The following is a 13,419-nucleotide window of genomic DNA, read 5'->3' on the forward strand; positions in this document are numbered from 1 at the left end:
GCGCACCCCTCCCAGACGGCCGTGGGCCGGAGCCCGGAGCCCAGGGGCGCACCCCTCCCAGACGGCCGGGGCCCGGAGCTCGGGGGCGCACCCCTCCCAGACGGCCGTGGGCCGGGGCCCGGAGCTCGGGGGCGCACCCCTCCCAGACGGCCGTGGGCAGGAGCCCGGAGCCCAGGGGAGCACCCCTCCCAGACGGCCGTGGGCGGGGAGGGGCACCTGCTTGGCCCGGCAGAGGGTCCCGCGGCGGTACATGTAGTCCTCAGAGTTGACGATGAACATCATCTTGTGGGTGCTCAGCTTGAAGCGGCAGTCCACGTTGCAGGCGCTCTCCACCCCGACCAGCCGCTTCCAGGAGCTCTTGGCCTCGCCACGCAGGGCGCGCACCTGCTCACACTGCCACCTGCGGAACTTCTTGAGGTTCCTGGGGGTGAGAGGAGGATCTGCAGACTGGGAAATCCTCCGGGCGCTTAAGCATCGGGAAGGCATCCGACTTCCCCGGGGTTGGAGAAATGCAAACGGAAGCAGTAGAAACCACCACCCAACCCCTCCCACCAGCAACACGTGAAACCCAGGCAGGGCCCGGTGCTGCCCACGGCGGGAGGGGCCTCCCTGGGCCCATGTGGAAGGAAGCACATCTGTGGGTCCTCTTACCTCTGCAGGAACACGGGCTTCAGGAGGAAGCCCTCGGTGGGCGAGCTGGACGCCCCCTCGGTCCCCACGTACTGCTCCACGTACCGAGCCAGATGCTGTGGGGCCAGAGGGAGGCAGGCCTGTGTTTTCATCCCCACCCCCCAAAGCATTAGGAGGATGGCAGCTAGTGAGGAGCGGACGCATGACGGAAGCCACCAGACGGCGGCTCTGGATGGAGCACTCGTCTAGAGCCATGAGTTCAACAGCTGTGGCACTTCATGCTCACGTGGATAAATCCCGGCCACGTCCCATCCTCTCTGTCCGTCACATACAAGCTCACACGGGGAACCGGGCCCTCACACAGAGGAGCGCCGGGTCTGGGGAGCAGGAACGACATCAAGACACACGCAGTAGGGCAAGGCCAGGGAAGAGTTGGGGATGAGCAGAAGGCAGGGCTTGCAGGGGCCGCCTGGGGCTGGGGTGGGCACGGCCTGCAGTGTCCCGTGATGCTTCATCTGCTCGCCACCCTCTAAAAGCCAGACGCTCCTCCAGATTCAAGCCTAACCAAACCACATTTGCTGGAAATTTCTGGAAGGAGCAGGATGTGCAGACCCCCGAAGCACGCAGGAAAGGATGCAGTGAGGGAGCCCCCCGGCTGGCTGTGGTGGTGATGGTGGGGGGGGGCCTGACCCTGTGAAGCCGGCTGGGGGCTTACAGGCCCCAGGACCCCAGGTGGAACATGCATCCCGGAGTGCGGACCAGGGCTCTGGGCTTTGTGCACGGGGAGCGCAGGCTCATGCGCCCCAGGGTCTCAGTGACCATGCTGAGCGCGGGCCCAAGTGGGGCATCACAGTGTTGGCGGCAGGTGGGAGGAGCCAGAACAGGGTTGTGTGGGGAGGGCGGTCCGGCTCTCGCATGGCCTCCTGCCCTGGGACACCCCCACTGGCTCCCCCTCAGGCTTCCAAGGACAGCGTTCAGGCTGCAAGTGAGGCTTCTCTGGGTGGACATTTGGCAGCCTGTGCTTGGCCAGTGTGTGCCCAGGGCTTGTGGCAGGGGCGCCCACAATGCTGCCCGTGGGACAGTGGGTTCAAGGTGCAGAGCACGGGGCTGAGGTTCTCACCTGGACCTCCACGGGGTCCTCTGTCTGCGCCTCCTCGGTGTCTAGAAGCTCGATGGTCATGATCACCTGCCCTTTGCGCTGGAGGAACATCACCTAGGGAAGAAGGGGGACGAGCAGCTGAAGCCACGGGGAGGGCCCAGGCGAGACTGAAAGGGCGCCTACGACTGCCTTCCCCGGCCTCCAGGGCCCAGTAAGAGTGTGTGGTTATCAGGCAGGCTGGCAGCCACGTCAAGGCCCGGCCCCAGCGTGCCTCCCGCGCCCGAGCAAAGCCGCCGGTCCTCCCCCGTCCCCGTTGCGGGCGCCCCTCCTCGCAGCCCCGGCCTCGTGGGGGACAGAGCGCGGCCCCCACCTTACCTTGAAGCAGTTCTCATCGGCCATGCACCGCTCGGCCTTCCACTGGTAGCTGGTCTCCCTGGCGGCACGCACGCAGCGGGAGGACAGGTTCCCCCCCGCGGCACCCCGCTTCTTCTCGTTCAAGTAGAGCTCCACCACCTTCAGACAGACGTCGTCACTCACGAGGTGGTGCAGCTGCGGGGAGGGAGAGCCAGTGGGCGCCCGGCAGGCCGCCCCCCGGGGAGGGGTGAGGCACAGCTGCCGCCCAGGGAGGAGGTCCGCCAAGTCCATGAGGTGGCCCGGAGGCCGGGGTCCGCCGGGCCGTGCTGGGCGGCCACTGCGCTGGGGACAGGCGGCCCCGGACCAGATGGGAAACCAGCCCAGCCTGGGCGTGAGGAACGCACAGAAAAAGGACCGAAGGAGAAGTCCCCAAAATGGGGACGGGGATTACCCCAAGGTGGTGCCGTGGCAGGTAATTTTCCCTAAGTGTTCTACTATCAACACAATTAAGTCTTGAAATCCCTACAAATGGACTTAAAACCCGCAGGTGCAGGAAGAGAGGGGTAAGGGAAGCAGCCGGCGGCGGCACCCTAGACAGGCTTCCGCAGACTCAGGGCCTTCCCCGCCGCTGCTTTGTTGAATAAATACAACATGTGGCCACACGTCAATCTCACACGGTGCCTGGCACACGGCAAGGTCCCAGTAAACACCGGCTGCTGTTACTGAAAAGAAGAAATGCTGATCAAACAAGGAAGAAGAGGCAAAGAGCACCAACAGGGCCCCGCAGGCTGCCGACGGAGGCACGGAGGGCCTAGACAGCATCCAGCCAGCTGGAAAGTGGGGAGCTCGGGGCGAGGGGTCCTGGCCCCTACCAGGACTTGAGCTAAATAGCCCCGTTTTTCTAGCTCCTTTTTAAAAAAAACAAAACAAAACAAAAAAACGAGTTCTACAGGAGACATTTGTGGAAAGGGGAATTAAAAAAAAAAAACACACAACATTCATCAGAGCGTCCGATCTGGTCCAACCCTCTGGGTGCTACAGACGAGCCTGCTGTCCCCAGAACGGGGGCCCCCTGGGGGACGCCAGCCCCGGGACGCATGCCCAGCCCTGTTAACAGCCTGAACACCGGGGGCTGTCCCCGTGCCAGAGGCCAGGCCGCGGGTGCCTGCCCGTGGGGAGGGCTGAAAGGAGGCAGGGCTGAGGCTGTCCGGAAGACCCACCAAGCTGCACGCTTCGGATCTGGGCACGCTTCTGGGGGTGTTTTTGCCTCAAGGAGAAGTTTGTAAAGCCTGAAAAGAAATGCCATTTCTAGCAACCGTATCTGGGTGGGAGGGTCAGGACACTATTCTTTCCTCGGCTTTTTTGCTTTCCGGCAAATAGCCTTCCTGGGCAAACAGGAAACCAAGTCAAGCTGAACAACAATTCTGGTGGTAACTGAGCAGGACTTACATCCCAGGACCACATCTGCCTCATCGGGGGTTTTGCTGTTTATAATAACGTGACTGATTCACGTGCCTGACTTTCTCTCATGGACACTCAGCTGTCGTGTCTTTTTTGCTATTCTCAGCGATGCGAGTAACTGGCCGACAGTCTCCCTCCAGGAGGAGCGGGCCGTGGTTCCTCACGTGTCGCTACCCTCAAGAAAGGTGTGCAGACAAGGAATCAAATGAATCCTTGTACAATCGCCAAAAGGTGGCAACGAGCCACACGCCCATCCGCAGGCGAGTGGATGAACCAATGTGGTCCACTCACTGCCACTGCTCTGTTCACGTGACGTCGGTGAATTCTGTGTTACGTGAATCCTACCCTCCGTAAGAACAAAAGGAAGGTGCTGACCCTGGGGATGAAGGCAGGGCCTCTCCCAAGGGGCTTGAGGCCGCCCGGCGCACGCTCACCTGCCTGGCGATGCTCTGCACCAGCTTGTCCATGGTGAAGCCCACGTAGGCGTGGATGGTAAACATCTCACGCAGCGTGTCCTCATACTGCGTGGGGTCGATGCTGCCCTCCAGCAGGCTCCGCACCATGTCCAGGAAGGCCGGGTAGTACTCCTCCAGCTCTACCTCACCTGAGGGGCGGGGACAGCCATCACCCAGGGCCAGACACTCGCGCGGCCCTCCCGCCACAGGCTTCCTCCTACCGGCCCTAACGAGCCGCCCACGTCCCCGCCCGGTGGGGGGAGGGGAGCACCCACGCAGCACCCCTGGGGGCCCCAGGCCTTACTCGGCTGCTTCAGCCGCAGCTCCATGGCGGGGTCATTGCCCTTCTCGCGGCGGCCCTCACAGAGCAGCTTCTCCCGCTCCTTCTCGGTCCGGTACTCCAGGAGCTGCTTCTGCGCCTGGCGATAGATCTTCAGCAGCCTGGAGCACAGGGTCTGGTGGAGGCGCAGGAAGAAGTACCAGTTGTTGTTGGCGAAGAAGAGGCTGTACACGTCGTCCAGGGGCTTGTGCTGCTGTGGCGGTTGCTCGGCGGCCGGCGGCTCGCCTACGGCCCCCTTCTCCTCTGAGGGGCTGCTCTGCGGCCCCGGCGCTGGCTTCTTCCGGTCACCGGGGTCGGCGCTCTGGCCCTGGGGGCTCCCCCGGCCCTCATCGGCAGAGTCCTCGGACGCGCCCAGGTCCAGCTGCTGGGAGAAGAAGAGGCTGGGCACGAACTGGTGCACCAGCTGGTGGATGGTGCCCTGGTCCTCCTTCTGGATGGCTGGCTGCCGCTTCACGTAGTAGCTGATGAGGGCGGCCGCGTCCTCCAGGATCTGCCTGTCCTCATACACGAAGATGAGGTGTGGCTCGCTGGAGGGGGCACTACGGCCCTCGGAGTGCTGCTCCTGGTGCTGCGGGGACAGGGGGCCATTAGGCAGGAAGTGACCAGCTGGGAGAAGTCCAAGATGGGGGGGGATGGGGCCAGGGCCACAGGGCTCTAAAGGCATCACACTCTGGTCCGGGTGCAGCCCAGCGCCTCCCACCTGCCTGGTCCCGTTCCCCGGCCTACTCCGACCACTGTGAGTCTAGAGTGATTTGACCTACAGGAGCATGGTCAGCCCTATCACACCCCCCTAGGCCTTCCTGCACTGCTCATGACAGGACCACAGTCCCTGGCATGTTGTCCTGCAGCCCCCCCACACCTGGCCTCTTTCAATGCTTCAGGGGTGCTGAGCTCCCTCCTGCTGTGTGCGGGACCTTTGCACATGCCCCTCTGCTCCCTGGCCCTGGAAAGCCACAGCCCCTGCTCAGTCTTTATCCAGCTCGTGACTGCTTCCTGCGAACCTGTAGATGATCATATTCCCTCCAGACTGCCTTGAACTGCCTGCTGAGGTCAGGCCCGACGACGTGCTCTCCCGGGTGGCACTGATGCCCAGCACCAGGTACCAGGCACCAAGGCTGACACACACCCGGGCTCTTGGAAAAGTGAGCGTGGATGCCGTCCCTGCAGGTGGGGAGCTCCCAGGGGCAGGGCCGGGTCTCTCTCACCTCTCAGTGACCAGTCTGCGGTACAGCACTGAGGGGGCTCCTCGAACAGCCATGGGAGGAGTGACTTACAGACAACAGGTGCAGGGCCAGGGCCTTGGCTTTCCGGGGTGGGCGACTCCTGTCTCTTTCCACCAGAGGTCGTGCTTCCCCAGTGCCACTGAATTCTGCCGCAGCCCGAGACCGCCTTCCCCCCACAGGGAGGAGTCCTCAGAGCTGGTGTGCCCAGTGCCTGGCTCTGGCGTGACCTTTCTGCTACTGCTTTGTGAGTCCCGATCTCATTTGTGCCACAGACGCCCTCAGAAATCTTTTCAAGTCCTTTCCCTGGGGCAAGTTCCGAGGCACGGAATACAGAACTGTGCTCTGCTAACACCCAACCACGAGGGGCCAACCTCCCTATGCACGAAGGGCTTGCACATGCAGAACTCATGAGGCTGGTGGGCCGACCTCTGGCCCCAAACAGTGCCCTGTCCTTTCCTCTTGGCCCCTAGGGCAAGAGTGAAGGAACTCAGCGGTGACTGTGGTGGGCCTCATGGGTCACCTCATCAACTCTCATTCTGACGATGTCCCACGGACCCTATTTGGGGGAGTGGGGGTGGCGCTCTCAGGCTTGGACCACCGACTCGAGGATTCAAGTGAGGAAGCTGACTAGCTGCAGGTGGGCCCTGCGGGGCCGAGGGTGGCCCAGGGCAGGGAGGCAGGAGGGAAGGAGCTTCCTATCACAGGCCCTTGCAAGTAGCTCACTCCCTGCACGCATTTTTCGATGCCTAAATCCTCGAAGCCTGGCCCCAGCCCTGCCTCAGGTCTGTGGTGAAGGCCCCATGAGCCTGACTGTGCCAAAGTTGGCAAGAAGGCACAGGGCAGTGGCTAGAGGCAGAGCCCTAGGGCCCAGAGCCCTGGTTGCCTGTGACCGGCCTCGGCAAATGGCCACCTCTCGTGCCTTGGTTTCATTGCTGCTAGAACCAGGACAATGGTACCGCATCGTAAGGTCTGTGAGCCTGAGACAGATGGAACGTTCCTTCTCAGGGTCTACCTGCGCCAGGCACACAGCTGGCAGCAGAGACAGGAAAGCTGAGGTCACCTGAAGGAAGGTCCATCGAGGCCCCGGGGGTAAGCGGGGAGGTGAGAGTCCCCTGCCAGCCACAGCGGAACTGCTACAACCCTCCCCCTGAACCCATTCTGGTCTGTCACAGAAACATCCCCTCCACCCCTACACAGCCCTGCAAGAGGGATGCTGGGGAAACAGAGGCACAGAGAGCCGGCAGCCTGCCTGAGACTGGGAGAGCTGGAGGTGGAGCCGGGACCCCTTGCCCACTCAGCCCTGCACAGAGGGCCTCACCTCGTCATAGACGCTCTCGATCTCGTTGAGTAAGCTCTTGGAGCGAAGGGCCTTGGTGTCGTTCTGTTTGAAGTTTACGGCCTGATGGTCCAGGGACTTGAGATATGCCTTCTCGTACTGCTCCCGCCAGATCTTGTTGAAGCCCTGCTGGGCCTCCCGCCACTCCTCCTCCTTGGCCTTCAGCCTGCAGGGTCAAAGGGGCTCAGCATGGGGACAACCCCGGCACCCACCATGGGCAGCCTGTCATCCACCCACAGGCCCTGCCGAGTGCATTCCAAACTCGGGAAGCCGGCTCCCGGCCTGGGCCATGGGTTCTGTGCTGAAGAAAAGAGGACGGGAAGGAGCAATGGCTCTGTAGAACCAATGTGGCTGGTTTTACAGTTTCTCAAAATACTGCTGCCCCAACACCTCCTCCCTGCCCCGGGCCATGGCACTGCCCACACTCTGGGTAGGTGCTGGATCAACCACGGGGCTCACTCGCTTGACTGCAAGCCCCACCAAGAAGGGACTATGTCAGCCTGGCTCAGCTCTACAACCCCAGGGCTGAGCACAGCATGTGGTCAAGGGCAGCCACTTAATAATTAATACCTGTTCACTAGCACAAAAACGGTCCCAGAACATACTGCTAAGTAAAAGACAAGCTAGGGTGGTCCTATTTGTGCTTTAAAATAGTAACTTTTCATGTTTACATAGGATTACGTGCATGGTGGGAAGTTCTAGAAGGACACAGACAATTGTTCAGTTGTGCTTTTCTCTCAGGAGTAGAACAGGCGATGAAGAAAGACTGGAAACCACACTAAGCCAGCCCGAGGCCCCGGGGACCCCCTCCCGATCACACCGGTGACAAACAGCACTAATGAGCTCCCTGGGGACCGCCTACGGCAGGTGGGGCAGCCAGAATCTGGAGGACACCTTTTCAGGACGACGGGGACAGCAGTGACGGGGTTTTTCTTGAGGCTCTCGATGATCTCTGGAGCCTTGTCGCCGTAAATGCGGTGGATGGCGCGGCGCTGGATCACCTCCGACGTGCCCCCCAGACAGTCATCCAGCCGGAACTTCTCCTGATCTTCAGGTGCCATCCGCGAGAGCTTCTTCTGCACACTTTCCAACACGCGGATCGTGGCCAGGTTGGTCTCCAGGACGACATCTAACTATGGAAAGGAAGGCAGGGGCCGGCTGTCGGGGGGGCAGCGGGGCCCTGGGGACTGGCCTGGGTCGGCAGAAGAGATGTGTAGACAGAACTGATCAACTTCTGTGTCTCGGGGGTGGGTAGGGGGGATGATGGATGTCAGGCCGTGGAGGCCCTGAAGCGGCTCCAGGGGCCAGAGCAAGAACGGCTGGTTACGGGGCTGGGGTCCGACCCTGGCAATGGTGCAAGCCAGACGCCCACTAAAGAAGACTTGTGGGCCCCTTCCCACTGCACGAACATCCAGTGGCTAGAACACAGGTGGACCCATCTGAGGAGGGAAACGGTCCCCGGGCGGACCCACTTCACGGGCAACAGCGGCAATAAGGGAGGACTCGCGGTACTCAGAGCCCTGGGGAAGACTCTCCAGGGCACGTGCTGATGGGGAGCCAACCCCCAAAGGAACACACTGTGTGATTCCACTTATGACAAAGTGACAGAGCTGGAGGGTAAGTGAGTGGTTGCCAGGGGTCGGGGAGCGGTGGAGTACCTTAGTGGTGGAGAACACCCACACGTGCACACACGCACCTCACACACGCGAACACGTGCACACACACACAAACACAAGTTCAACTATGGAGATGTGAGTAAGATCTCAGGGTGAGTCAATGGCAACCTCCTGGCTGGGACACTGTGCCCACGATTTTACAAGCTGTGACCACTGGGAGAAGGGTGTCCGGGTTCACTTGCTGCATATAAATATACAACGATCTCAATAAGCATTCCAATGAAAAAAATTAAGGTAACTTGAATTAGTTAATTAAATTTAAAAAAATATATGTATTTAAAATCGAAAGAAATAGCACCATTGCCTAGCCAGCCTAAAAGCCAGCAAGGCAGGAAAGGGACACTTTTGGGTGCTGCCCCCTGCTGGAAAGTGCCGGAATCCCAGATACTGGAAAGGAGACTGGGGAGGGTGCGAGGGAGGATCAGGAGGGAGAGAAAGACAAAGTGGAGAAGGGGGTACAGGCTCGCTCGCACTCCACGCCTCCCTGATCCCAGCAACACCAGCACACACACCTCAAAACGCTCGTCCTCACAGCGGTGCAGCTGCTCTTCGTAGGGGGTCTTCTTGGAGCTGACGAAAGTGGAGTCCTCTGACCAGGAGGGGAAGGAGACCCAGGTGTCATTCAGCACCTGCATCAAGAGGAAATGCTATGACCAGGGTGGTAGGCCTTGGTGGCCAGAACCATTTACTATGCCGCCCAGCATAAAAGATATGGAGACAAGTAACATTGTAATCCGCATTTTACAGGAAATTATCTTCTCATACAAATAGCAACCTTAATTTTAAAGTGGTTTTAAGAGAAAACAGGACTTTGGTCAAGTAAACAAATCGTACTATTTCAGGGGTTGGCAAACTTTCTCTGTAAAGGGCTAGATAATAAGTATTTTAGGTTTTGCGGGCCAGCCCATCTGTCAGGACGACTGAACTCTGCCTTTGTCCTGATAAAGAAGCCACAAGCACTATGTAAATGAATGAGCATGTCTATGCGCCAATAAAACTTTATTTGCAAACACAGGCATAGGGCCAGATTTTAGTTTGTTGACCCCTGGACTATATATCCTGAAATCAGCAAGCACTCTTGAATTCCGGAAACAGAGTAACAGCCTGTCTACTAACCTCGAAAAAGTATTCCATGGTCAGGCTAAACAGAGACACCAAGGGCAGTGAACCTGGGACACAGCAGGCTCCTGGCAGAAATACACATAAATCTAGATGGAGGAGAATGCCAAAGCCAATGCCAAGGCCACGTGCTCTGCGGCTTGCCAAAGCTACCAGTAGGGAAGGAACCACCATCTCAGCTCAGGCATTTTGTCTGGCCGCATCCCAGCACCGTCTGTTATTCAATATTTAGGGGGCCGACACTCAGTTTTCATGTAAAACATGGGGGTGATGGGTGTTTTTGCGGTGTGGGGGGTGATGCACCACGTAAGCTGACATGAGCCGCCAGGGAGCACTACCTCCTTGCAGATGGCCGTCCTCCCACTGCACTTGGGCTGCTGGTAGGTTTTGGGGAGCGCTCGGTAGCTGGATCCAATGCGCTTGCAAGACGCGTAGTCAATTTCCCGGCTTATTCCATCCCCGGATCTGTCGCTCATGGGTGGGGCGAATGACAGCTCTTTCACCCCCAGGAAGGACTTGAACTGTGCAAAGAGTTCTGGAAATTTCCTTCAGAAATAAAGACAAACAGTAAGTTGGCCTCCCTGGGGCTTTCTGGGAGGGACCTAGTGCTTTTGGGATGGCCTCCTGTAAACGCCCCCTGACGGTGGTCAGAGAGGAGGGCCGAGGTGGAACCAAGCATCAGATGTGTGTAATGTCCTCAAATGTGTGAGTAAATCTGCCTCCCGCCCTTCTGTCACCTGCCAGGTCCCAACACTAACAGGAGAGCCTTGGAACACGCTGGAAGAGACAATTCGGATTGGCAGAAGCTGGGGCTAGTGATGTTCTTTAACTGGAAAAGGCCGGGCATCAGGCTGGGGATCGGTAAACTACTGCCAGGCTGCCCATGCCCGTCCCTGCAAATAAAGTTTTATTGGTACACCACTGTGTCCATTTGCTTGGTGCAGCCTGCTGCTGCTCCAGCACGAGTTCAGCGGCACCGCCCCTCGGCCCCGACAGGTTGTCTGCCAACCCTCGCTCCAGAGTCGTCCTACCTGAGGGGATCCCCTCCCAGACACCATCTCACAAGTGATTAAACGATCTGTGATTAAACGAGTACCAAATCCTACCGAGGGGCGCCTGGCCGGCTCAGTCGGTGGAGCGTGCGGCTCTTGATTTTGGGGTTGTGAGTTTGAGCCCCACGTTGGGTGTAGAGATTACTTAAAACAATCTTAAAAAAAAAACAAAACAAAACCCGACCGCAAGGAGGCAGGTACTTGGACGGGTGGCACGGCGATCCTGCCCCCCGCAGCCCCCTTCTGTCGTGGACCACACGCTCCCCTCCTGAGATGGCAGTCCACTGTGCCCCACTGTAGGGACCCCATGCCAACTCCACTCACAATGAAAACCCACGAGCACACGGAAATGCAGGGAGGGAAGACATCAACAAAACCCATGCGGAGGACATCTGACGTTGCAGCCGTGACAAATGCCCACTGTGAATGCTCCGAAGGGGGAGCGGTCACTCCGACACAGCCCACTCCTGCCCCGACTCTGGCAGATCTCGGGGCCCCCGTGCCTGGCTGCCCCTGGGCGTGCAAACCCAGACCGAGGCTCACACCTCGAGAGAGGCCTTGTCGGGGCGACTGCTAGCCCAGCAAGGGAAGCGAGCAGAGGCCCGCTGCAGTTCCTCATTGCACATCCCCGTGGCCCTTCCCCGGCACTGCTCTCGGTGCGTGGAAATGGGAACTGCGGGCCCCAACCCGACACTGCCCACCCGTTCAGCACCTCAAATTTCAAGCTCCTTCATTCTTCTCCCTTAATCCCTCCCCGCCCCCAGCCCCCGACACTGGAGGGAAGTAGGTTTGGCCATTTTGCAAACAACATGCTGCTGGTAGGAAGCAGGGTCCCAATTCGGACTTGGGGCTGGTGACGCACCCAACTGGGCATGCCCGCCCTGCCCAGGCCTCCGCGGGCCCGTCGCCCACCACAGCACGTCATCGTTCCAGCAACAGCACCCACTCCGCAGCGGGACCCAGACCCAGAGCACTGGATTCTGAGCTCACAGACACACTGCTGTGGGAGTGAGCACCCAGTTCGAGTCCATATAAAAAGCCAGCCACGGTTTAGCCGAGGCTGTGTAACAGCGCCATCCTGCTCTGGGCCATTTTTCGTTAAGAGATCCCTACCAGCCTGGGAGAGTGAACCCAAGTGAAAAGGTCACCCTGACGTGTGTATCCTCTCAGGATCTCAGGAAGCACTGCCTGATGACCCTAACTTGACCTCTGAGTATCCCAACCTATGGAGCATGACCTTAGCACTGACTATAGAACCTGGAGACAAACGCCCTTCATTACAGACCCTGCTGAGAAAACCACGATTCGTACAAGTAAGGGAACAGTATGCAGTCGCTACCAATGATCATGTAGACTCACATTTCACACTGAAAGACATCCAAGAAATACCAAATTAAAAAAAAAAAAAGGATGCTGCAGCCCAGCCTGATAGCATCGTGTCCTGAGGGCAGAGGATGAGCGAAGGGCCAGCTTCTGGGCTGGGCCACCCCAGACCCACCCATCACCACGGCAACTACTCTTTGAAGAGTCGTCTCTGAGTGAAGTGAGAGGTATGCACTCTGGGCCTCAGCCTCCTCATCTTTAAAATAGACTGGAACAGGGGTGCCTGCGTGGTGCAGTTAGTCAGGCATCCGACTCTTAGTTTCAGCTCTGGCTGTGATCTCGGGGTCGTGGGATCAAGCCCCGTGCTGGCCTCCATGCTCAGCGGCGAGCCTGCTTGAGTCTCTCTCCCTCTCCCTCTGCCCCTCCCGCTCGGGGTCCCTCTCTAAAATAAATAAATAAATAAATCTTAAAAAAGAAAAATTGAAACACATTAAATGTGTCCATGAGCCCGTATGATGCTTTATAAAAAGAAAGAAGGAAAAAAAAAAGAATTGGTCCCTAATTGGTCCTGGTATGACAGGAATGTGACTCATCAACCAGCCATTATAATAAAGGCAGAAATCAAGCATCTACCCTGGGCCGCCGAAAGGTGAAAAATGCTGTTGAGGGTCTCTCTTTTGCAACCCCCAATGAACCCATAAATGAATCGAGCCACAGAAAGAATGTGGACACCACTGCCTCCTGATGGACAGAGGGACGTGGCGGCAAGGGCTGCAGGTGTGGGGGGCGCCACCACAGAAACAGCAGGGAATGAAGCGGGAGGGAGAGACTCACAGACGTGCTCTAACACAAAACCCAGACGAGGCAGCAAGAGTGAGCCGTGTGCTGGACGGTACCTGCGCCATCCTTCGGGTAGGGAGGCACTCGCTCCCAAGTGATACTTTTGAGGGGGGAGGGAGCACAATGGGATGGCCCAGGGAGGGGTTCCTGGGGGCTGGCGAAGGTCCACGTGTGACTTGGGTGGTGGGCACAAGGGGCTTTGCCTACAAATGATTCATCAAGTCATCCATCATGCGGATTCCTGGATCTGTGCTTTATTTTGTATTTAAAAAGAAAACTTAAAAAACTTTTTTTAATTAATAGTAAAGGGCTCAGGAAGCGCCTGTCCCTGGGGATGACTTTAGGGCTAAATAAGCCGCTACGCAGTCATTATACAATGTGCACTTGCCACATCCCAGACACTATTTTAAAGGTCTTAAGTGTAGGGCCCACCTGGAGCGCTCTGAAACTGTGTGTGGTATCTCTAGAAATCCCCATTTCCTAACAGGAAAACTAAGACTCAGACTGTCTA

General features: G+C 58.4%; 1 protein-coding gene across 1 annotated transcript in view; it reads right to left on the minus strand.

The window, feature by feature from the left end:
- Positions 1-13,419, minus strand: part of SIN3B (SIN3 transcription regulator family member B) — a 36,011-nt gene that overhangs the window by 2,197 nt on the left and 20,395 nt on the right. Inside the window, exons 9-18 of the mRNA XM_021683275.1 lie at positions 10,032-10,239; positions 9,087-9,203; positions 7,793-8,031; positions 6,881-7,064; positions 4,304-4,907; positions 3,979-4,148; positions 2,105-2,278; positions 1,751-1,843; positions 652-746; positions 217-421 (exon numbers count right to left, since the gene is read on the minus strand). Coding sequence (XP_021538950.1) covers positions 217-421; positions 652-746; positions 1,751-1,843; positions 2,105-2,278; positions 3,979-4,148; positions 4,304-4,907; positions 6,881-7,064; positions 7,793-8,031; positions 9,087-9,203; positions 10,032-10,239 — 2,089 coding nt within the window. The remainder of the gene's footprint in view (positions 1-216; positions 422-651; positions 747-1,750; positions 1,844-2,104; positions 2,279-3,978; positions 4,149-4,303; positions 4,908-6,880; positions 7,065-7,792; positions 8,032-9,086; positions 9,204-10,031; positions 10,240-13,419) is intronic.

The sequence above is a fragment of the Neomonachus schauinslandi genome, chromosome 1 (assembly GCF_002201575.2).
Source record: "Neomonachus schauinslandi chromosome 1, ASM220157v2, whole genome shotgun sequence".
Classification (NCBI taxonomy): domain Eukaryota; kingdom Metazoa; phylum Chordata; class Mammalia; order Carnivora; family Phocidae; genus Neomonachus; species Neomonachus schauinslandi.